Raw genomic sequence first — 23,890 nt, 5'->3', positions numbered from 1 at the left:
TACTTGATTTTCAGATATTAAGCCAATCTTGCATTCCTGGTATAAACCCCACTTAGACCCACTTATCTGGTGTAGAATCATTTTTACATGTTGCTGGTTTCAGTTTGTTAATATTTTGTTGAGGATCGTTAAATCTGTATTCATGATAGATATTTTCTTGTGATGCCTTTTTCTGGTTTTGGTATGAATGTAATGCTAGCTTTATAGAATAAGTTAGAAAGTATACCCTCCTCTATTGGATCATTACTATGAACGTAGAAAAGATTTTTTCTTTCTTTCTTTTCTTTTTTTTTTTTTTTTGAGACAGTCTCGCTCTGCCGCCAGGCTGGAGTGGAGTGCAGTGGCACTATCTATGGATAGTGGTGAACCCTATGTATACTGTTTGTTCTGATAACCAAGATGACTACTAAGTAATTACAAGATAGGAAGCATATACAGTGTGAACATGTTGGACAAAGGGATGATTCATGTCCCAGGCAATATGGTAAGAGATTTCATTACACTACAAAGAATAATGCATAATTTGAAACTTATGAGGGCCAGGCGCAGTGACTCATGCCTGTAATTCTAGAACTTTGGAAGGCCGAGGAGGGTGGATCATGAGGTCAGGAGTTCAAGACAAGCCATACTAAAAATACTAACATACTAAAAATACAAAAATACAAAATACAAAAATTAGCCAGGCGTGGTGGTGCACACCTGTAATCCCAGCTACTCAGGAGGCTGAGGCAGGAGAATTGCCTGAACCCAGGAGGCAGAGGTTGCAGTGAGCCAAGATCGCACCACTGCACTCCAGCCTGGGCATCAGAGCAAGACTCTGTCTCAAAAAAAAAGAAACTTATGAATTATTGATTTCTGGGTTTTTCCACTTAATATTTTCAGACTGCAGTTGACCATACGTAACTGAAACTGTGGAAAGCAAAACCATGGATAAGGGAGGATGAGATCTTAAAGTCCAATCAGTCCACTCTTAGGTAGCCTGGCAGCAAGAGTTCAAGTGCTATGGCTGGAGGCCAGGAAAATAGCTTTCCAGCTGAACACTACAGGTTTGTCTCAGTGCTCACCATCTGCTGAACACCTCAAAAAAACCAAAACAATGAATACAACACAATGCCACAGACCAAATGTTTTTTATTTGATGTAATGCTGGCTTGTTTCCAAAGCAGTACATCCTAATCAGTACTGATTTTCAGCTCCACCAATAGGTATTGGTTGGACATGCCCAAATTAGTGTAGATTCACCATGACCTATTGAGTACTTCTGAGTGAAGAAAAGCTAAAAAAATTTTAAGAAAATTGGGCTGGGTATCCGCACGCAGTGGCTCACGCCTGTAATCCCAACACTTTGGGAGGCCGAGGCGGGTGGATGACGAGGTCAGGAGATCAAGACCATCCTAACACTGTGAAATCCCATCTCTACTAAAAATACAAAAAAATCAGCCAGGCGTGGTGGCGGGCACCTGTAGTCCCAGCTACTCAGGAGGCTGAGGCAGGAAAATGGCAAGAACCCAAGAAGGTGGAGCTTGCAGTGAGCCAAGATGGCGCCACTGCACTCCAGCCTGGGGGACAGAGCAAGACTCCGTCTCAAAAAAAAAAAAAAAAGAAAAGAAAAAAAATTGGGCTGGGCAAGAGTCAAGTGAAAAAAACAACTCTTTGTAAAGCACCTTTAAATTGCTATGAGCTAATATTCATTGAGCTCTTGCTGTTAGGTATTATTACTTTTTTGAGAAGGAGTCTCACTGTCGCCCAGGCTGGAGTGCAGTGGCACGATCTCAGCTCACTGCAACTTCCACCCCCCAGGTTCAAGTGATTCTCCTGCCTCAGCCTTCTGAGTAGCTGGGATTACAGATGTGTGCCACCACACTTGGCTAATTTTTCTATTTTTAGTAGAGATGGGGGTCTCACCATGTTGGCCAGAGTGTTCTCCAACTCCTGAACTCAGGTGATCCGCCCACCTCGGCCTCCCAAAGTACTGGGATTACAAGTGTGAGCCACCGTGCCTGGCCTAGGTATTATTATAAGCACGTTTAGGTATATCTGCTCATTTAATCATCAAAAACTAACAAACAAACAAAGGAAAAACCCTATGAGCTGGGGAGTGCTTTTATCCCGTCTACAGATGAGGAAACTAACAAGACAGAAGTGATGTATGTGACATCGTACTCGGACACACAGCTAATAAAATAGAAAGGGTAGGCTGGGCGTGGTGGCTCAACACTTTGGGAGGCTGAGGCAGGAAGATTACCTGAGACCAGGAGACCAGCCTGGCCAACGTGGTGAAACCCCATCTTTTCTTTTTTTTTTTTTTTCTTTGAGACAGAGTCTCGCTCTGTCACCCAGGCTGAAGTGCTGTGGCCGGATCTCAGCTCACTGCAAGCTCCGCCTCCCGGGTTCACGCCATTCTCCTGCCTCAGCCTCCCGGGTCGCTGGGACTACAGGCGCCGCCACGTCGCCCGGCTAGTTTTTTGTAGTTTTTAGTAGAGACGGGGTTTCACCGTGTTAGCCAGGATGGTCTCGATCTGCTGACCTCGTGATCCGCCCGTCTCGGCCTCCCAAAGTGCTGGGATTACAGGCTTGAGCCACCGCGCCCGGCCGAAACCCCATCTTTTCTAGCAATACAAAAATTTTAGCCGGGTGTGGTGATGTGCACCTGTAGTCCCAGCTACTCAGAGGGCCAAGGCACAAGAACTGCTTGAACCAGGGAGGAGGCTGCAGTGAGCTGAGATCACACCACTGCACTCCAGCCTGAGTGACAGAGAGACTGTCTCAAAAACGTAGGCTGAGATTTCAACTGAGTCTACCTGGAGAAACTGTAACAACCACTAAGCGACATTGCTGCCCTATTTGTATACTTATCCCGTGGAACTATGTTTCTCTTCTGCTCAAAACTCTCCTATAGTTCCCCTTTTAATCAGGGTCAAAGCCAAAGGTCTTATGATGGCCTACAAGGCCCTAAGTGACTTGCTTCCCACTGCTACTCTACAACATTTCCACGGACCCACTGCATTCTAGCAACCTTGTTCTTTCTACATCACACTACACCTGCTTCTACCTCAAGGTCTGTCCTTGCTGTTCCCACTGCCTGTTATACTCTTCCCCGAGACAGTGGTGGCTTGCTCTCACACTTCCATCAGAACTCTACACAGTGTCACCTCCTTGGACTACCCTATTTAATATAGTACTCCTCACCTTTTCCACACTTAATTAAAACCACCTAGCAGTAACACCACCCTCTAGAATACAAGCTACATGACAACAGGGACATCTAGGAGTCTGGCTTGTACCATTTGTGTCTAGGACACCACCTGGCACACACGAGATAATGCTTAAAAACTGGCCACATACGGCCGGGCGCGGTGGCTCAAGCCTGTAATCCCAGCACTTTGGGAGGCCGACACGGGCAGATCACAAGGTCAGGAGATCAAGACCATCCTGGCTAACACGGTGAAACCCCGTCTCTAACAAAAAAAATACAAAAAACTAGCCGGGCGAGGTGGCGGGCGTCTGTAGTCCCAGCTACTCAGGAGGCAGAGGCAGGAGAATGCCGTAAACCTGGGAGGCGGAGCTTGCAGTGAGCTGAGATCCGGCCAATGCACTCCAGCCTGGACGACAGAGCGAGACTCCGTCTCAAAAAAAAAAAAAAAAAAAAAACTGGCCACATACGCTTTCACAACCCAATTAAATAACTTCAGGCAGCAAATCATGCCTCTGTGCCAATAAAACCCAAACTAAGGCTGGGCACGGTGGCTCACACCTGTAATCTCAGAACTTTGGGAGGCCGAGGCGGGCAGATCACGATGTCAGGAGATGGGGACCACCCTGGCTAACACAGTGAAACATCACTTCTACTAAAAACACAAAAAAATTAGCTGGGTGTGGTGGCACATGCCTGTAGTCCCAGCTACTCAGGAGGCTGAGGCAGGAGAATCACTTGAACCTGGGAGGCGGAGGTTGCAGTGAGCCAAGAGTGTGTCACTGCACTCCAGCCTGGGCGACAGAGCGAGACTCCGACTCAGAAAAAAAAAAAGAAGAAAAGGATATATCAAAGCAGTCTTATAGAATCTTTATTTTTATGATTAAAAACCTGGTCTTCCTTGGGCCAGGCACGGTGGCTCACGCCTGTAATCCCACCACTTTGGGAGGCCGAGGCAGGTGGATCACGAGGTCAGGAGATCGAGCCCATCCTGGCTATTACCGTGAAACCCCGTCTCTACTAAAAATACAAAAAAAAAAAAAAAAAATTGCAGGGCGTGGTGGGCGGGCACCTGTAATCCCAGCTACTCAGTAGGCTGAGGCAGGAGAATGGTGTGAACCCAGGAGGCGGAACTTGCAGTGAGCCGAGATCGTGCCACTGCACTCCAGCCTGGGGACAGAGTGAGACTCTGTCTCCAAAAAAAAAAAAAAAAAAAAAAAAAAACCTGGTCTTCCTTGATGTATATATGTTGATATCTCCTTTAAAGGGTTAAATTTCTTTGGAATGACTTGATGATTTTGAGAAACTATATACACCACCTGAAGAATTGGTAGAAGCGTAAATTCTTAATCAGTTACTAGCTATAGTCATTGTCTTGAAGGGGAAAATAACCCCAAGTTGACAACAGATGCCTGTCCTTCCAGATAAAATGAAATTATTTAATGCACTGGGTTGACTTAACACTGCAAGTAAATAAATAACACATCAAACTTTAAGCTTGTTTAATTTTCATGAGACTAATTCCTTAGCTACAGCTGTCAAAACAGGTAACTGGCCCTAAGTGGGCAAAATGTGCCTTAAAAAAAAAAAAAATTAAGAACAGGTTTTAGAAAACTTATTTTATTTGTGTAATTTTCGAAAACACATTTGCTTTTCTTTGGGTTTAAGCGCAGTTAAGTCACAGGAACTGTTAACTTTTCCTAAGTAAATTCAATGCTTCCTAGGAGAGAGAAGAGGAAAGAGAAAAGGGGGAGAACACACGGAAAAGTGAGGACAACCTATTCGACAAAGGACAGGTTTTGTATGGCGAACCACCTTCTTCCGAAACTGCAGATTTCCAGAAGGTTGATTTCAAACAAATCGGGAGGGATGGATACATTCCAACTCTCCAAGTGCTGTAGACCATCCGGAAGCAAATGCCAGCGGCCCTTGGGGAGTGATCGAAACGTGTAGTAGTAGCAGGGCTCTCTTCGTCCCATTCATTGACACTTGATAGTGTCTCCAGAACACTCACCTCCGTTCTAGTTGAACACAAGTCACTCACCAAGGAAACTGGTGGGAGTCGGACACACACCCACACGTACACCCACACCCTTGGCCCCAGGGCTGTAAAGCGCGATCCACGGAATCCAGAGGAGACCGAAACCCAGGAGTCGATGGAACCTCTCATTGCAAAATCTCCCCGCTTTCTGAGGCTGAAGCCGAGAAGAACGCCACAGGACAACGCGTGGGAAGAGGGGGCACCTCCCCCTTACCTTGATGGCTTTCTCCATGTCGCTCTCCTCCGACATACTCAGTGGGGCCCCCACAGCCGGGAGAGGCAGAGGCTGCGCAGCCGCCCTGTCCCCGCGCGGCCGAGGAAGCAAAGGGCTCGGCACTCGGGCCCCTGGGCCTCGTGGCGATGGGAGGCAGCCGCCCCTCGGGACCGGTGGGGATGAGGACCCCGGAGCCGGCTCTGCTTCGGCGGGCGGCTCTAGGCTGGCGGCAGCAGCAGCGGCGGAGGCGGCGGCCCCTGGGGACAAGTCTTTGTGCTGGGCCCCGCGCGGCCGCCTCCTAGCCTCATCCCCGGCTGGGGAGTCAGGCTCCCGGGGTAGGGCGAGGCGGGGAGGGCCTCCACCCGGGGCGCTGTGCAGGGGCCTCGTGGGGCCGCCGCTTAGACCCGGGCTCGCCAGGTCCTAAAGAGTAGCCTGCGCCTCCGCCTCCGCCGCCTGCACCGCTGCGAAACCGAAGCCGAAGCAGAGCTCGGCGCCGCTGCTCCCGCCGCCGCCTCAGCGCCACACATCGCCGGGACACCCGCGCCGGGCAGCCCAGCCGGCTGCCCTCACGCACGCGCTGTGCTCCGCGGGAGCTCCAGGCCGCCCCTTTTGCCGCCCAGCTTCGTGACTCCACTGCCCCACGCGCCCCTTGCTGCCTTCCGCTGGGGTTTCCAAGCCGCCCCCGAGCCGCGCACCCGACTTGCAGGCGCCCGCCTGGGCCTCCCTAAGTCGCGCCGCTTACAGAACAGGCCCCTGGACCTTCCGCGGCGATGGCGCTGCGCTAATGACGTCATGGGTCCGGACTCGTGTGAGTGCGCGTGCGTTGGAGCCTCAGCCTTTATGTCCACTCTGCGGAGGTTCACGCCTGGGAAATGCTCTCCTGAGAGGACCTGTGGAGGTCAACCCGGGAGAGAGAAGAGAGGACTGAAGCACCTAAAGGGTCCTGCCTTAAGGGAGCAGGATTGTGTAGAATATATAATAGCAGTAACAGCTCTGTTTACGGAGCATTAACCTTACATGGAGTTCTTTCCTACGTTACCTCCTTTCATCTTTACAAGGGAGCTGTTTGGTGTTGTGAGGTGTGGATGTTCCCATCCCTAATTTGTAGAATAGGTAACTGAGGCTCAAGAGAGCTAGTTTGCGCACAGGCGAGAAGTGGTCAAGTTAGAATGGGACCCCAGATTTGTGCTCCCTACTCTCCACCAATAACCTATCAAAGGGCTTTGAAAGAGCTTTTGACTAATCGCCTCTCAATGGTTCTTCATTCACTTATTAATTGCACATCAGTATGTGCCAAATCTACTAGACATTGGAGAAGCAGTAGGAACAAGACACGGTACCGGCACATGGATCTTTCAGGAAAAGGAAGTAGGTAATAAACAGGAAAAAGCCCGAGTCTGATGCTGAGAAGAACATAAACAGGATGCTGAGGTAAGAGAAAAACGGGATGTGGGGACTGCTTCGTATTAGATTATTAAGGAAGGAATCTCAGGAGGTAACATTTAAGCTGAGACCCCTGAGGAATGAGAAAGGGCTGGCTATTGGAAATCCAAGGAAAGATTTCTGGGCAGATGGGTAAAAAATTTAAGGTGGAAATACGCTAAATATGTTCAAGGATCAGCAAGAAGGTCATTGTAGCTGGAGTAGATCGAGTAGGAGGAGACTGATAAAGGATGAGGTTGGAGGCCGGGCGCGGTGGGTCATGCTTGTAATCCCAGCACTTCAGGAGGCCAAGGTGGGCAGATCACTTGAAGTCAGGAGTTCGAGATCAGCCTGGCCAACATGGTGAAACCCCGTCTCTATTTCAAAAAAAGTTTTTTTTAAAGTATAAAAAGGATGAGGTTGGAGATGTGGGCAGTGGCTTCATCATATGTGGCCTTTGGGGGTCATAATCAGGACTTTGGATTTTATTCTAAGCTATTGTAAGGTTTTAAACTAAAGAGTGGTGTGATCAAATTTGTTTTAAAATATCACTCTGGGCTGGGCGCGGTGGCTCAAGCCTGTAATCCCAGCACTTTGGGAGGCCGAGACGGGTGGATCACGAGGTCAGGAGATCTAGACCATCCTGGCTAACACGGTGAAACCCCGTCTCTACTAAAAATACAAAAACTAGCCGGGCGAGGTGGCGGGTGCCTGTAGTCCCACCTACTCAGGAGGCTGAGGCAGGAGAATGGCGTAAACCCGGGAGGCGGAGCTTGCAGTGAGCTGAGATCTGGCCACTGCACTCCAGTCCCGGCGACAGAGCGAGACTCCGCCTCAAAAAAAAAAAAAAATCACTCTGCTTTGTAAAGAATGGAATATAGGAAAGCAAGAATGGAAACAGAGCTATTAGGCTATTGGAGAATAATGCAGTTGAGAGATTATTACACTGTCTGAACTAAAAAGGTGGCAGTAAAGGTGTAGAGAAGATGGATTTTTTTTTTTTTTAATAGGGTGCCACTGGCTAGAGTGCAGTGGCATGATCACAGCTCACTGCAACTCAGACCTCCTGGGCTCAGGCAATCCTCCCACCTCAGCATCCTGAGTAGCTGGAACTACAGGGGCATACCACCACGCCTGGCTAATTTTTCGTATTTTTTTGTAGAGATGGGGTCTCTCCACATTGTCCAGTCTGCTCTCCAACTCCTGAGTTAAAGTGATCCACCTCCCTTGGCCTCCCAAAGTACTGGGATTACAGGCGTAAGCCACTGGGCCTGGCTGAGAAGATGGATTTAAGACATGTTTCGGAGGTAACATTGTCAGGACTTCCTGAAGGATTAGATGTGGAAGGGGAGGATAAGAAACAGACCAAGGATAACTTTCACATGTATGCTTAAGCAACTGGATGGATACTGATGCCACTGAGTGAGTGAAAAACTTGATGGAGGTGGAAGATTCAGAGTTCGTTTCTATCTAGGTTAATTTGAGACATACCAGAGCGTAAGTAATTGAATATTGGAGTGGAGACTTAGTTGTCTACCGAATTATTATTTTCTTTGTTGGACATACACCTACACTGCATTCTCAAAGTAAAATAAGTGTGGCTCTGTGCCTATGCTCTCCCCAGCAGAAAGTGAGCAGAAGAGGTGTGCACAGTTTCCAGGCCTAGCCCACACAGACCTCCAACAGGTGCTTCCCTGTGCTCTTACTCCTTCTGCCAACTGGAAGCAGATGGTGACCAGGCTCTGCAGAAGGCAAGGCCTGAAGATGGGAGATTCCTGAGTGGAGGAGAACTGTGCCTTACTGACCTAAATATCCACTCAGTATTGTTATGTGAGAATAAATAAACTTGGGTTGACCTTTTACTTACTTTGAGTCTTTTGTTCTAGCAGCTTTGCCTATGCAACCTAATATGAATAAGAGCAATCATCCGGCAGTTAACTTCGGGAGAAAATTTTTAAATGATTTGAATTGACATCTGTAATAGGAAATATTCGTGCAAAAGTAATTATGGTTTTTGCCATTTAAAAGTAATGGCAAAAACTGCAATCATTTTTGCACCAACCTATATAGATGATGCCCGGGATTCATTCATTTCCTCCAGTAACAATTTCTCTCTGCCAGGCTCTGTGTCTTGTAATAGAGATGCAGAGATGATGTCGTATAATAGAGATGCAGCGATGAAGAGACAAGGTCCCTGTCCCCAGGCAGCTTTTAGTCTAGCTGCTCAACTTATTTGCACATGCTTTCCCACTACCTAGAAACTCTTCCCTCCTAACACACACAAACACACACACACGCACAGCCTAATTTCTACTCATTCAACCTTATTCTTCTTTGAGGTGGAGCCTCGCTGTGTCCCCTAGGCTGGAGTACAGTGGCGTGATCTCAGCTCACTGCAACTTCCGCCTCCTGAGTTCAAGTGATTCTCCTGCCTCAGCCTCCCAAGTAGCTGAGATTACAGGCGCCTGCCACCACACCTGACTAATTTTTGTATTTTTAGTGGAGACAGGGTTTCACCATGTTGGCCAGGCTGGTCTCGAACTGCTGACCTTAGGTGATCCACCCACCTCGGCCTCCCAAAGTGCTGGAATTACAGGCATGAACCACCACACCTGGTCAATTCTTGATAATGTTTTTTCAGAAAGACATGCCTTGCCCATACCCTCTTTTCCTAATCTAAATCAGATGTTCCTATTATCCTGTAACTAAATAGTCTCAACAAGGAAAAGAATCTTTTTTGTCTTAGGAGTCACATGTCCCTAATACCCAATCCATTGTAGGTACTTAATAAATTTATCTTGCCAGGCGCGGTGGCTCAAGCCTGTAATCCCAGCACTTTGGGAGGCCGAGACGGGCGGATCACGAGGTCAGGAGATCGAGACCATCCTGGCTAACACGGTGAAACCCCGTCTGTACTAAAAAATACAAAAAACTAGCCGGGCGAGGTGGTGGGCGCCTGTAGTCCCAGCTTACTCCGGTGGCTGAGGCAGGAGAATGGCGTAAACCCGGGAGGCGGAGCTTGCAGTGAGCCGAGATCCGGCCACCACACTCCAGCCTGGGCGACAGAGCGAGACTCTGTCTCAAAAAAAAAAATTAAAAATAAATAAGGGTGGGCATGGTGGCTCACGCCTGTGATCCTAGCACTTCGGGAGGCCAAGATGGGCGGATCACGAGGTCAGGAGTTCAAGACCCGCCTGGCCAACATGGTGAAACCCCGTCTCTATTAAAAATACAAAAAATTATTCATGCATGGTAGTGCATGCCTGTAATCCCAGCTACTGGGGAGGCTGAGGCAGGAGAATTGCTTGAACTCGGGAGGTGGAGGTTGCAGTGAGCCGAGATTGTGCCATTGCACTCCAGCCTAGGTGACAGGGCAAGACTCTGTCTCAAAAAAAAAAAAAAAAAAGAACAGACAGGATCAATATGTGGACTACAGGCTGGGTGCGGTGGCTCATGCCTGTAATCCCAGCACTTTGAGAGGCTGAGGCAGGCGGATCACTTGAGGTCAGGAGTTTGAGATCAGCTTGGCCAACATAGAGAAACCCCAACTCTACTAGAAATACAAAAATGAGCCGAGTGTGGTGCCATGCACCTATCATCAAAATAAATAAGCAGATTCTGATTCCTTAGCTGTGGGGTGGTGCCTGGATTTCTGCATTGCTAAGAAGCTGCCCAGTGATGTAGATGCTGCTGCTCGGTCCAGGACCATACTTTGAGGAGCGGGTGTCGACACCTCCACAGTGCCTGTCACTCAACAACCCCTACTTACGGAATGGGCCTTGCTTCATGTGGGTGCCATGTGACCCCATCCCCTGGCCACAGCTGACTGGCCCAGGAATGGCCATCTGACCCAAGCTGGGTCCTTCAGAGGATCCTGGGAAGTGAGACTGGAATATTAAGCCAATTGTGGGTGGCTGTGGACACGGAGAGGTCGTTTTGTCCCAGGCTGAGGCAGTCCTTGTCTGCCTCAGGAAATGGAAGCGGTGAGGCTGTGGAGAGGCCAGAAGGCGCAGCCTCCCAGTTCAAAGAGATTCGGCCCTGCCTCCCATTCCTCACTGCACTAACTGTCCCATGTCCTTTCCAGGTGTACCCCTATTGCCTGATGGTTGTGTTACCAGTGGAGGGTGTCCAGGTTCTTGGCATCTTGAACAAAAAATTGGACAAAACGCACAAAGGAAAGAAATGAAGAAAATTATTGAAAATGAAAATATACCCCACAGTGTGGGAACAGGCTGAGCATAGGGGCTCAAAGACCCCATTATAGAATTTTGGGGGGTTTAAATACCCTCTAGAAGTTTCCATCAGTTCCTTGGTGTCCTACGTAAATATCCTACGTAAATGAAGAGGATGAAGTAAAGCTACAAAGTCATTTACTTGGTGTACACCATATGTAAATAAAGAGGATGAAGTAAAGTTACAAAGTCATTTACTCGGTATATGCCCTATGTAAAAGAAGAGAACAGGCTGGGCGTGGTGGCTCACGCATGTCATCTCAGCACTTTGGGAGGCCAAGGCAGGTGGATCACAAGGTCAGGAGATCAAGACCATCCTGGTTAATGTGGTGAAAACCCATCTACTAAAAATACAAAAAGAAATTAGCCAGGCGTGGTGGTGTGCCTGTAGTCCCAGCTACTCGGGAGGCTGAGGCAGGAGAATGGCATGAACCCGGGAGGCGGAGCTTGCAGTGAGCCAAGATCATGCCACTGCACTCCAGCCTGAGTGACAGAGCGAGACTCCGTCTCAAAAAAAAAAAAAAAAAAAAAAAGTAAGAGAATGAAATAAAGTTACAAAGTCATTTACTTGGTGTGAGCCCTGTGTAAATGGAGAGGATATTTCCTGTCATAGCTGAAGTGTGAATTGGGCTTATGTTCCCTGCCTCCAGACCCTATTTTCATGGCTCAGTTGGAGTGATGTCTCATCCCTCTGAATGCTGCTGAGCAGTCACCGGTTTTTCTCAGGTCATCTTCATTGGTTGAAGTTCACAACAGTGCTCTTCCCTAACTTCACACGCTTGCCCAATTGTGTTCTTGGATTAAGTTCTTAGTCGTGAATGCCTGCCAGAAAGGTTGTGCCTTCTGGGCACCTTGGCTTACACCTGTAATCTCGGCACTATGGGAGGCCAGGAGTTTAAGACCAGCCTGAGCAACATAGCAAGACCTTATCTCAATGAAATAAATAAAAAGGCTGGGCATGGTGGCTCACGCCTGTAATCCCAGCACTTTGGGAGGCCAAGACGGGTGGATCACCTGAGGTCAGGAGTTTGAAACCAGCCTGGCCAACATGGAGAAACCCCGTCTCTACTAAAAATACAAAAATGAGCTGGGCATGGTGGTGCACACCTGCAGTCCCAGCTACTCAGTAGGCTGAGGCAGAAGAATCGTTTGAACCTGTGAGGCAGAGGTTGCAGTAAGCCAAGATCATGCAAGTGCACTCTAGCTGGGGCAACAAGAGGGAAAATCTGTATCAAAAAAAAAAAAAGAAAGAAAGAAAATAATAAATAATAAAATTCAAAAATAATATAAATGATAATACTAAAGGTTTATCAAGTTATGTTTTCCTAGTAGTATGAAAGCATGCCAAGGTTTCTGACCTCTTTCTGTTCCTCAAATATAGCAAAACTGGACAGTCTGTGAATGGAAAGTTCTAGCATCTGCTGACCTGACTCAGCTCAAATCCTTCAGACCTCTGAGCTGGAAGGGGCCCAGAGGTCTCCAAGGCCAGCCCCACCTCAGGTGCAGCATCCATGCTGGGGCTCTGTGGACTGGCTGGAGCACTCAGTGTTTGCTAACTGGCTCCTGTCTCCCCTCTCAGAGCTCACAGAATAAATATCATCCCTCTCCTGGGACAGCTTTTTAGGTATCTCACATGGTGTACATTTCCTTGAAAATTTTGTTAACTCTGGGAAACAATGCATAACATAAAATGTACCAGCCTAACCATTTCTTTTTTCTTTGAGATGGAATCTCGCTCTGTCACCTAGGCTGGTGTGCAATGACGCTATCTTGGCTCACTGCAACCTCCGCCTCTCGGGTTCAAGCAATTCTCCTGCCTCAGCCTCCTGACTAGCTGGGATTACAGGCACCTGCCACCATGCCCGAGTAATTTTTTGTATTTTTAATAGAGATGGGGTTTCACCATGTTGACCAGGCTGGTCTCAAACTCCTGACCTCACGTGATCCACCTGCCTCGGCCTCCCAAATTACTGGGATTACAGGCATAAGCCACTGTGCCCAGCTTTATCCTAACGATTTCTAAGAGTACAGTTCAGTAACGTAAAGTATATCCACACTGTTGCGCAGCCAGTCTCCAGAACTTTTTCATGTTGCAAAACTGAAACTCTATACCCACTGAACAACAACTCCACATGGTAGCTTTGTGAAGCTGCTGAGGAGGCATTATTCCAAAGAATTTTAATATCTCATTTCACAATGATTATTCTCACTTTACAGCTGAAAAAAAAGACAGTGTGTTAGTCTGTTTTGCATTGCTATAAAAGAATACCTGAGGCTGGGTAATTTTTTTTTTTTTTTTTGAGACGGGGTCTGGCTCTGTTGCCCAGGCTGGAGTGCAGTGGCATGATCTTGGCCCACTGCAACCTTTGCTTCCTGGGTTCAAGCGATTCTTGTGCCTCAGCCTCCTGGGTAGCTGGGATTACAGGCACGCCCTACCATGCCTGGCTAATTTTTGTATTTTTATTAGAGATGCGGTTACATCATGTCGGTCAGGCTGGTCTCGAACTCTTGACCTCAGTAATCCACCTACCTCGGCCTCCCAAAGTGCTGGGATTAAAGGCGTGAGCCACTGTGCCCAGCCATGAAGCTGAGTAATTTATAAAGAAAAGAGATTGATTTGGCTCATGGTTCTGTAGGCTGTACAAGCACAGTGCTAGCATCTGTTCGGCTTCCGGTGAACCCTCAGGAAGCTTAGAAATCCTGGCAGAAGGCAAAGGGGGAGCCGGCATATCCCATGGCGACAGAAAGCAAGAGACATGCCAGGCTCCTTTTCATAGAGAGCTGAATGCCCATGGGTTGTGACCAACTCAGCATTCCACTGAGGCTATATGATCAAACAGCAAACTGTTTATCATGAATGCAGAATGTGGGCAAACTTGCTTCTGCTCCAGCCACCAGAAGGTTTGCTGAGGGCAATCACTCCCTGGTGCTGTGCACCTTGAGGTTATCTACTGGGACATCTAGAGCCTACTGTTCAAAGAATGCAGTCTTGTGAGCCTGCTGTAAATCAAGCTGCTGACTGACAACCACCCCGCCCCCCCTTCTCCCTATCTCCTTTACCCAATAAATATGAAGGGCTCTAAAGCTCAGGGCCCTTGTTCACCAAAAGCAAGGAGCCCCCTGACCTCTTCTTCCAAATATGCTCTTTTGTCTTTATCTTTATTCTCACATTCGTCCCCCTTTGTTCAGTCCACCAAGGTCTATTCACGCATCAAAGTGGCACCCCAGAACAGGAACTCTGAGGACATGAACGAAGAATGTCTGCTGGAGCAGAGAAGCTGAGGCCAGGCTGCACTCCAGCCTGGGCGACAGAGTGAGACTCTGCCTCAAAAAAAAATAAATAAATAAAGTCCATTCTTTCATTCTTCCTGTGATTACTTACCACAAGCCTATTTCAGGTGTCCAGACTTCGTTTACTGATGGCTCTTCTAAAGGTCATGCAGCTATTTATGGACCTAAACATACTCAAACAATAATGACCTCTGGGGTTTCAGCTCAAGGCTCAGAGTTAATTGCAGTCATTCAGGTTTTACAGCTCATAGCTGCAAATCCTATCAACACTGTTTGTAATTCAACTTATTATTATTATTTTTTGAAACAATGTCTTGCTCTGTTGCCCAGGCTGGAGTGCAGTGGTGCAATCTCGGCTCACTGCAAGCTCCGCCTCCCAGGTTCAAGCACTTCTCCTGCCTCAGCCTCCTGAGTAGCTGGGACTACAGGCGCCCGCCACCACGCCCGGCTCATTTTTTATATTTTTTTTTAGTAGAGACAGGGTGTCACCGTGTTAGCCAGGATGGTCTCCATCTCCTGACCTCATGATCCGCCTGCCTCGGCCTCCCAAAGTGCTGGGATTACAGGCGTGAGTCACCAGGCCCTGCCCAATTCAACTTATGTTGTAAGTGTAGCCAGTTGCATAGAAACTGCTACAATTAAAAATACACTAGCCCAGAACTGCTTAATTTGTTACTAAGACTTCAACAAACTATTTGCTCTCCTGCGGCTTCTTTGCATATTTCTCATATTCGCTCTCACACACAACTTCCTGGGCCACTACCTCTAGGTAATGATAGAGCAGATAAACTGATTAGCTCTGTGTTTCAGCAAGCTCCAGCCTTTCATGTGCTACTGCACCAAAATACTTCCACCCTACTCGCGTGTTCCATTTGTCTCGCAGCCAAGCTAGGGCTATAGTACAAGCCTGTCCTACTTCCCAGCGTGTCCCTGGAGCCACACCTGTGGAAGATTGTAACCCACGAGGTTTGGCTCCAGATGAAATCTGGCAAATGGATGTTACACATATAGCAGCCTTTAGTAAACTTAGCTATGTTCATGTGACTATAGACACTTATTCTCATATGCTGCATGCTACATGCCAAACAGGTGATACAGCTGGTCATGTACGGCAATATTGTCTGTCATCATTTGCTCATATGGGGATACCTAAATAATTAAAAACTGACAATGGACCCGCTTATACTAGTGATGCTTTTCAAAATTCTTACAGCTTTGGGCTATAACCCATAAAAGAGGAATTCCTTATAATCCTAGAGGACAAGGAATTATAGAGTGGGCACATCAAACATTACAACGCAAGTTGAAAAAACAGAAAGGGGCTGGGTGCAGTGGCTCGCACCTGTAATCCCAGCACTTTGGGAGGCCGAGGCAGGCAGATCACAAGGTCAAGAGATCAAGACCATCTGGCCAACATGGTGAAACTCCGTCTCTACTAAAAATGCAAACATTAGCTGCGCGTGGTGGTGCGTGCCTGTAGTCCCAGCTACTTGCGAGGCTGAGGCAGGAGAATCACTTCAACCTGGGAGGTGGAGGTTGCAGTGAGCCGAGATCCCACCATTGCACTCTAGCCTGGCGACAGAGCAAGATTCCATCTCAAAAAAAAAAAAAAAAAATAAGGGAAAAACAGAAAGGAGGGATAGAAGACCAGTTACCACCTCAAACAAAACTATACTTAGCCTTATTTACTTTAAATTTTTTGACTCCTGGCATGGATGGTAAGACTACAGCAGAAATACATTGGCAAGCGTTAGAGGAAAAGAGAAACGTTTATCTGAAAGTGTTATGGAAATCCCCAGAAAAAGGACAATGGAAAGGTCTGGTGGATTCACTGACGTGGGGATGAGAGTATGCTTGTGTTTTTACAGGAGATGGACAAGCCGTGTGTGTGGGTGCCCTCAAGGTGCATGCAACCATGGAACGGAAGACTAGAGGAACCCAGGGTGGCCAACTGTGGGCCCAGTCCCTCTGGTACAAGCCATGAGCCAGCTGAGCCTGAGTGCAAAGATGCAGAGAAGGCCGACCGGAGTCATGAGGACATCAACACCCATAACCTGGGGGCAACTCAAGAATACCACGCAGGAAGCTGAGAAACTACTGGAGCATCAAGGCCAGGCAAAAACCCCTGATTCCATGTTCTTGGCCATGTTAGCCATAATGTCCTGTGCGGTATGTTTACCTTGTGCAGAGGCAAAAACATATTGGGCATATGTTCCCAATCTCCCAGTAGTGCAACCTATACTTTGGAGTGACACTCCTCCTGAGATTTATCATGATCAGGGATTGTGGGCTCCAGGACCCCAACTCCCCCGACATAGAACAGTTAGGCTCTCAGAACAACGTCATTAATTATAGCGCCCCACTAGAAGGACTCCCTTTGTGTATCACTACAAAGACGTTGCTCAACCATAGCTGTCTTATAATTCAAGCTCAAGAAAGGTTGAGTCATTATGGAAAAGTCATGTACCTATTAAGTCTTGGTTCTATTAATGTAACTGGTGTGCTAACCAACCATTCCCAGCCCAATCGCCCTAATTGTGCTGAATATATGGAATGGATTTCCTTTGATAGTTCCTACCCATCTCCATGGACCCAGTATCTTGGCCCACTGGCTAGAAAACAATCTGTGGTAAGTGGAGACATTGTGGATTGGGGACCTAAAGGTCAACTATATGGAAAACATGAAAATCAGAAATCATGGCACAAACTTCGCTGGCATGGGTGGCAAGCTTTTAATGCTTCTTTATACCGCACCGGGATCCAATCCCAGTCTGCCACCCAGATTGCTTGGCATGGAGCAGGCTTTAGCCCACCTCTTCCTCAGCGGCATTATCTAGGGAGGAAAGGACCAATCCAAGAGACATTATGGAAGGCAGCACTCCCATTTATGAATGGCAGCATCTGGGATGGGATACTATCCAATAATAGCAATAGTAAGCAACACAGTCTTAATGTTACGTTTGTAAAGAATATCACCACTCGATTTATAGTTTGTGTTTTTAATCCTTATGTCTTTTTGGCAGCTAAGAAGGACCAGCTCCAGGTAAACAATACCCAGTTGACCTGTAAATCCTGCCAGTTATATCACTGCATTAATCATAGCACACTGCACACACATAATATCTCTACTTTGATTATTTCGGGTTGCATCCCTGGGCTATGGATTCCTGTTAATCTGTCTGAGCCTTGGGCTACCACCCCTGCTTTGTACTTCATGAAACAACTTTTAACTCATCTTACTCATTGTGTCCATAAAGCCTTAGGCATCATAATTTTTGCTATTGTTTCCTTGGTCACATTAATAACTTCTGTTGTGATGTCCTCTGTAACTTTGCATAGTTCTATTCAAACAACTCAGTACGTGGAAAACTGGATGCTTACAGCCAACCAAGTGTGGCTGTTTCACAATAAAATTAACACTGAGTTACAAACTGAAGTGGCAATGTTGAAATCCATGGTTCTATGGTTAGAAGAACAAGTACAAAGCTTGCAATTGCAACAGCAATTGCACCATCATTTTAATCACACTCATATTTGTGTAACCAACTTAGAATATAACCAAAGTGAGTATCCGTGGAACCTCGTGAAAGCCCATTTGCAGGGAGCTTGCACATCCAACATCACCTTTGATATTGGTCAATTACCAAACAAAATTCTTGATTTAAATAAACAAACTCAAGAGTTTCAGCCTTCTTTAGAAGACTGAACCTAATTCCAGCAAGGCCTGGAGAGCCTCAACCCTTGGACCTGTCTAAAGCACCTCATTAACATCTTATATGTAGTCCTTGCAATAATGTTGTTTTTTTCTCTGTCTTCTGTTCAGTCTGTAAAACTGGATGGACCGCCAATCAGAAAATGTGAGCTGCCCAGCCTGGCCTTACATTCTTTCAATTAATTCATAAACAGAAAGGGGGAAATGTAGAGAGCCGAAGGCCCATGGGTCGTGACCAACTCAGCATTCCACTGAGGCTATATGATCAAACAGCAAACTGTTTATCATGAATGCAGAATGTGGGCAAACTCACTTCTGCTTTAGCCGCCAGAAGGTTTGCTGAGGGCAATCACACCCTGGCGCTGTGCACCTTGAGGTTATCTACTGGGACATCTAGAGCCTACTGTTCAAAGAATGCAGTCTTGCGAGCCTGCTGTGACTCAGGCTGCTGACCAACAACCACCCTCTCTTCTTCCCTATCCCCTTTACCCAATAAATACAAAGGGCTCTAAAGCTCGGGGCCCTTGATCACTAGAAGCAAGGAGCTCCCTGGCCCCTTCTTCCAAATATACTCTTTGGTCTTTATCTTTATTCCTGCGTTCGTCCCCCTTTGTTCAGTCCAACAGAGATTAGGTCCACCTCACCTTTTAAACAACCAGCTCTTGCGTGAACCCATTACCATGGGGGAGGACACCAAGCCATTCATGAGGGATCCACCCCCATGATCCTAACACCTCACACCTTGCCCCACCTCCAACACTGAATATTACATTTTAACATGAGATTTTGAGGGGATGCATATCCAAACTTTATCAGAGAGGTGACTTCAAATGTTCAGGTGCATGACATTTTGATATAGCTTTAAAAATAAGCTATTAGGTCTGTGCACAGTGTCTCATGCCTGTAATCCTAGCACTTGAGAGGCCAAGCCAGCAGGATGACTTGAGGCCAGGAGTTCGAGATCAGCCTGAGCAACATAGCAAGACCCCATCTCTCTCTCTCTCAAGAAAAAGAAAGAAAAAAATACATATGCATGGTAGTGCTCGCCTATAATCCCAGCTACTCAGGAGGCTGAGTTGGGAGGATCGCTTGAGACCAGAAGGTCAAGACCAGCCTAAACAACACAGTGAGATCCCATCTCTACAAAAAATAAGCCATTAGACTCTCAGTTTATTATTATTATTATTATTGCCAGGTATCCTCACTGTTACTCCTGGCATGGAAGATATAGTAGGAGTCATAGATGGCTGTAGGTCAGGTGCTGTCTCACAGGTAAACCACGTATCACCAGGCATCACATCTATGCTCTCACTCTAGTGTATGTATATTGTAACCCCTTCTATGTACCAAAGCAGGAGGATCACTTCAAGCCAGAGCTGAAGACCAGCCTGAGCTACATATTGAAACCCTGACTCTCCAAAAATAATTAGCTGAGTGTGCTTGTAGTACCAGCTATTTGGGAGGCTGAGGCAGAAGAATCACCTGAGCCTAGGAGGTAGAGGCTACAGTGAGCTATGATCGCACCACTGCACTCCAGCCTGGATGACAGAGTGAGACCCTGTCACTAAAAAAAATAAAAAATAAAAATATTTTTAAAAAGCTCTTGAGAAGACTCTAAGTACAGTTCCTGGCATGTAGTGGGTGCACAGTTAATACTTCTTCTTAGGGCCACAGGATTGGGCATCAGATTTACATTTCACTGAAACTTTCTTTACCATCTGTATCTATTTGCTTTTCAAAAATGTAAATAAAATCAATACAAATGAACAAAGGTCAGTTCTGTTTTATCCTTCACAGAATAAGCCAAATGAGAGTTGGAAGTGACTTCAGAGACTGTGAGGAAATGGAAGCTTAGAGGTTGTGTGGTTTGCCCAAGTTCCCCTGACCAGCTCTGGGACCCTGTTTTTTTTTTTCAGTTGAAGTGAAATTCACATAACACAGAATTTACTTTTTTTTTTTTTTTTTTGAGACAGAGTCTGTCTGTGTCACCCAGGCTGGAGTGCAGTGGCACAATCTTGGCTAACCGCAACCTCTGCCTCCCAGGTTCAAGTGATTCTCCTGCCTCAGCCTCCCAAGTAGCTGGGCATGTGCTACCAAGCCCAGCTAATTTTTTGTATTTTTAGTAGAAATGGTGTTTCATCGTGTTGGCCAGGCTGATCTTGAACTCCTGGCCTCAGGTAGTCCACCTGCTTCAGTGTCCCAAAGTGTTAAGATTACAGGCATGAGTCACGGCACCTGGCCATTTTTTTTTTTTTTTGAGACAGAGTCTCACTCTGTCACCCAGGTGGAGTGCAGTGGTGCGATCTCGGCTCACTACAACCTCCGCCTCCCGGGTTCAAGCAATTCTCCTGCCTCAGCCTCCCGAGTAGCTGGGATTACAGGTGCCAGGCACCATGCCCGGCTAATTTTTGTATTTTGGGCAAAATTACAAAGAGATGGGGTTTAACCATGTTGGCCAGGCTAGTCTTGAATTGTTGACCTCATGTGATCCGCCCACCTCAGCCTCCCAAAGTGTTGGGATTACAGGCGGAAGCCACTGTGCCTGGCCTGAATTTACTGTTTTTAAATGAGCAATTTGGTTGCATTTAGTAAATTCACAATGCTGTACAACCACCACCTGTATCTGGTTCCAAAACATTTTCATCACCCCAAAAAGGCACCCCACCCATTAGCAGTCACTCCCCATTGGTCCCCTCTCAGGGCCCCCAGCAATCGACTTTCTCTATATATAGATTTGCCTATTCTGGACATTTCCTATAAGTGAAATCATACAGTCCTTCTCCTTTTGTGTCTGGCTTCTTTCACTCAGCATCATGTTTTCTTTTTTTTTTTTGAGGCGCAGTCTTGCTCTGTCGCCCAGGCTGGAATGCAGTGGCCGGATCTCAGCTCACTGCAAGCTCCGCCTCCTGGGTTTACGCCATTCTCCTGCCTCAGCCTCCCGAGTAGCTGAGACTACAGGCACCCGCCACCTCGCCCAGCTAGTTTTTGTATTTTTAGTGGAGACAGGGTTTCACCGTGTTAACCAGGATGGTCTTGATCTCCTGACCTCGGGATCCGCCTGTCTCGGCCTCCCAAAGTGCTGGGATTACAGGCTTGAGCCACCGCGCCTGGCCCGCATCATGTTTTCAAGGTTCACCCACATTGCAACATGCATCAGCACTTCCTTCCTTTTTATGGCTAAATAATATTCCATTGCATGGATATGTCACATTTTGTCTGTCCATTCATCTATTGATGGACATTTGGGTTGATTCCACCTTTGAGCTGTCATGAATAGTGCTGCTATGAAGGTTCGTGTACAAGTTTTTGTTGGGAGTCCGTTTTCAATTCTTTCGAGTCTGTGATCCTGGTCTTTGATTCCCTCATTACACTGCCTGCCAAATATACAGCCAAATTGTATGCAACACTGTTGGAAGGACACCAGTGGGAGGGACTGTCCTGTTACTTCTTGGAGAAATAGCATCTTAGTTCAATGTGTGTCCCATAAGGTGGCGCCCACACTTAGGAAGCTTCTCCGGACTGAAGGAAAAGCTCTCTGTGCCCTCTGTGCAGCCAGAAGTGGAGGCTCTACCCAGAAGCAGCGGCTTTACACCTAATACTCCTGTGATTGACCCATATCCAAACACCCAGAGAGATTAGGTGGTTCATCACCTGAGAGCTTTGTTTTTACTTCAGACAGCTGCTTAAGGTTCTAATGTCACTAAAAGTGAAAGGAGATTAATGTGTCTAGGATGTCAAAATCAACATGATAGACATTTCTTCATATTTCCTTTCTTATCCGTTGGTTAAAAGAGCCAATTCTCTCACAGTTACAGTGAGTACAGCAGTCAAGAAATATTATCTCTACTTTTTCCAATTCACCCCTACCAAGGGTCTTTGCAATATTCTTTTTTGTATTTTGTGTTTTTTTCAGAGATGGGGTCTCATTCTGGGTTGCAGTGAAGTGGCATGATCACAGCTCACTACAGCCTCGACCTGCTGGGCTCAAGTGATCCTCCTACCTCAGCCTCCAGAGTAGCTGGGACCATAGGCACACATCACCACACCCGGCTAATTTTTGTATTTTTTTGTAGAGATGGGGTTTCACCATATTGGCCAGGCTGATCTTGAACTCATGGGCTGAAGCAAATCACCCACCTCAGCTTCCCAAAGTGCTGGGATTGCAGGCATGAGCCACAGTGCCTGACCTAAAATATTCTTTTTATTATTTTTTTTTTTGAGACGGAGTCTTGCTCTGTCGCCCGGGCTGGAGTGCAGTGGCCAGATCTCAGCTCACTGCAAGCTCCGCCTCCCGGGTTCACGCCATTCTCCTGTCTCAGCCTCCTGAGTAGCTGGGACTACAGGCGCCCGCCACCACGCCTGGCTAGATTTTTGTATTTTTAGTAGAGACAGGGTTTCACCGTGTTAGCCAGGATGGTCTCGATCTCCTGACCTCGTGATCCGCCCGTCTCGGCCTCCCAAAGTGCTGGGATTACAGGCTTGAGCCACCGCACCCGGCCTAAAATATTCTTAAATGATGCACTCTCCATACACAGAAAATCTTCCTAGAAGTAATCTCATCCTATATAATGAGATGACGGTTAAGCTTGTGATAAAGTTAGGCATAAGGAGGGTATCACCCTAAATCCTGAGTAGTTAAAGAGGAGTTTGCTGTAGTTTGGGGAGTACATTGAAAATACATTGTCGGCCAGGCACGGTGGCTCACGCTTTTAATCCCAGTACTCTGGGAGGCAGAGGTGGGTGGATTACCTGAGGTCAGGCCTTCAAGACCAGCCTGGCCAACATGGCAAAACCTCGTCTCTACTAAAAATACAAAAATTAGCTGGGCATGGTGGTGCATACCTATAATCCCAGCTACTCAAGAGGCTGAGGCAGGAGAATTGCTCCAACCTAGGAGGCAGAGGTTGCAGTGAGCCAAGATCACATCACTGCACTCCAGCCTGGGCGACAGACTGAGACTTAGTCTCAAAAAAAAAAAAAAAAAAATATTGTCAAGACTGTCAAATCAGAGAGTGGTGTTTTACATGATGGTAGAGACTGCTGATTGCCCTCTTGAACCCAGCTTCCATTTCTTCTTTTTCTTATTTTATTTCTATTTTGAGACAGAGTTTCACTCTTGTTGCCCAGGCTGGAGTGCAATGAAGCAATCTTGACTCACCGCAACCTCTGCCTCTCAGGTTCAAGCAATTCTCCTGCCTTAGCCTCCTGAGTAGCTGGGATTACAGGCATGCACCACCATGCCCAGTGAGGTTTTTTTTTTTTTTTTTTTTGTATTTTCAGTAGAGATGCGGTTTCTCCCTGTTGGTCAGGCTGGTCTGGAACTCCCAACCTCAGGTGACCTGCCCACCTTGGCCTCCCAAAGTGCTGGAATTATAGGCGTGAGCCGCTGTGTCTGGCCTTTGACAGGTATCTTGACTAGAGGAAGATAGTGTTCTGGGTGGGAGACTCAAGAGGTCTGATTACTGAAGATACAGATCTCACTTAAACTGAGTAAACTATGGCCGGGCGCGGTGGCTCAAGCCTGTAATCCCAGCACTTTGGGAGGCCGAGACGGGCGGATCACGAGGTCAGGAGATCAAGACCATCCTGGCTAACACAGTGAAACCCCGCCTCTACTAAAAATACAAAAAAAACTAGCCGGGCGAGGTGGCGGGCGCCTGTAGTCCCAGCTATTCGGGAGGCTGAGGCAGGAGAATGGCGTAAACCCGGGAGGCGGAGCTTGCAGTGAGCTGAGATCCGGCCACTGCACTTCAGTCCGGGCGACAGAGCCAGACTCCGCCTCAAA

The 23,890-nt window shown here is 47.2% G+C and overlaps 2 protein-coding genes across 7 annotated transcripts in view; one reads left to right on the top strand and one right to left on the bottom strand.

The window, feature by feature from the left end:
* Positions 1-6,234, bottom strand: part of MAPKAPK5 (MAPK activated protein kinase 5) — a 57,319-nt gene extending 51,085 nt beyond the window's left edge. For 2 of the 5 annotated variants that reach the window (XM_031936374.1, XM_023203614.2), the window contains exon 1: positions 5,449-5,622. In XM_031936374.1, the coding sequence (XP_031792234.1) occupies positions 5,449-5,484 (36 nt within the window). In that variant the 5' untranslated portion in view covers positions 5,485-5,622. Of the gene's footprint in view, positions 1-5,448 lie in introns of all 5 variants that reach the window. The other 3 variants (XM_023203622.3, XM_023203629.3, XM_031936373.1) reach the window with 3 other exon arrangements.
* Positions 6,235-6,754: 520 nt separating this feature from the next.
* On the top strand, positions 6,755-19,613 carry LOC111537057 (endogenous retrovirus group K member 6 Env polyprotein-like). 2 transcript variants are annotated; one of them, XM_023203599.3, is made up of 3 exons: positions 6,755-6,879; positions 8,033-8,177; positions 16,262-19,613. In XM_023203599.3, exon 3 carries the CDS (start codon positions 16,666-16,668, stop codon positions 18,097-18,099), a length of 1,434 nt encoding a protein of 477 aa, XP_023059367.1. In that variant the 5' UTR covers positions 6,755-6,879; positions 8,033-8,177; positions 16,262-16,665; the 3' UTR covers positions 18,100-19,613. The 2 variants fall into 2 exon arrangements, with proteins under 2 accessions (XP_023059367.1, XP_023059357.1); XM_023203589.3 differs by lacking the exon at positions 8,033-8,177 and having other exon boundaries at positions 6,756-6,879.
* Positions 19,614-23,890: the final 4,277 nt, after the last annotated feature.

This window comes from Piliocolobus tephrosceles, chromosome 10 (assembly GCF_002776525.5).
Source record: "Piliocolobus tephrosceles isolate RC106 chromosome 10, ASM277652v3, whole genome shotgun sequence".
NCBI lineage: Eukaryota > Metazoa > Chordata > Mammalia > Primates > Cercopithecidae > Piliocolobus > Piliocolobus tephrosceles.
This window is presented reverse-complemented; position numbering and strand designations above follow the sequence as displayed.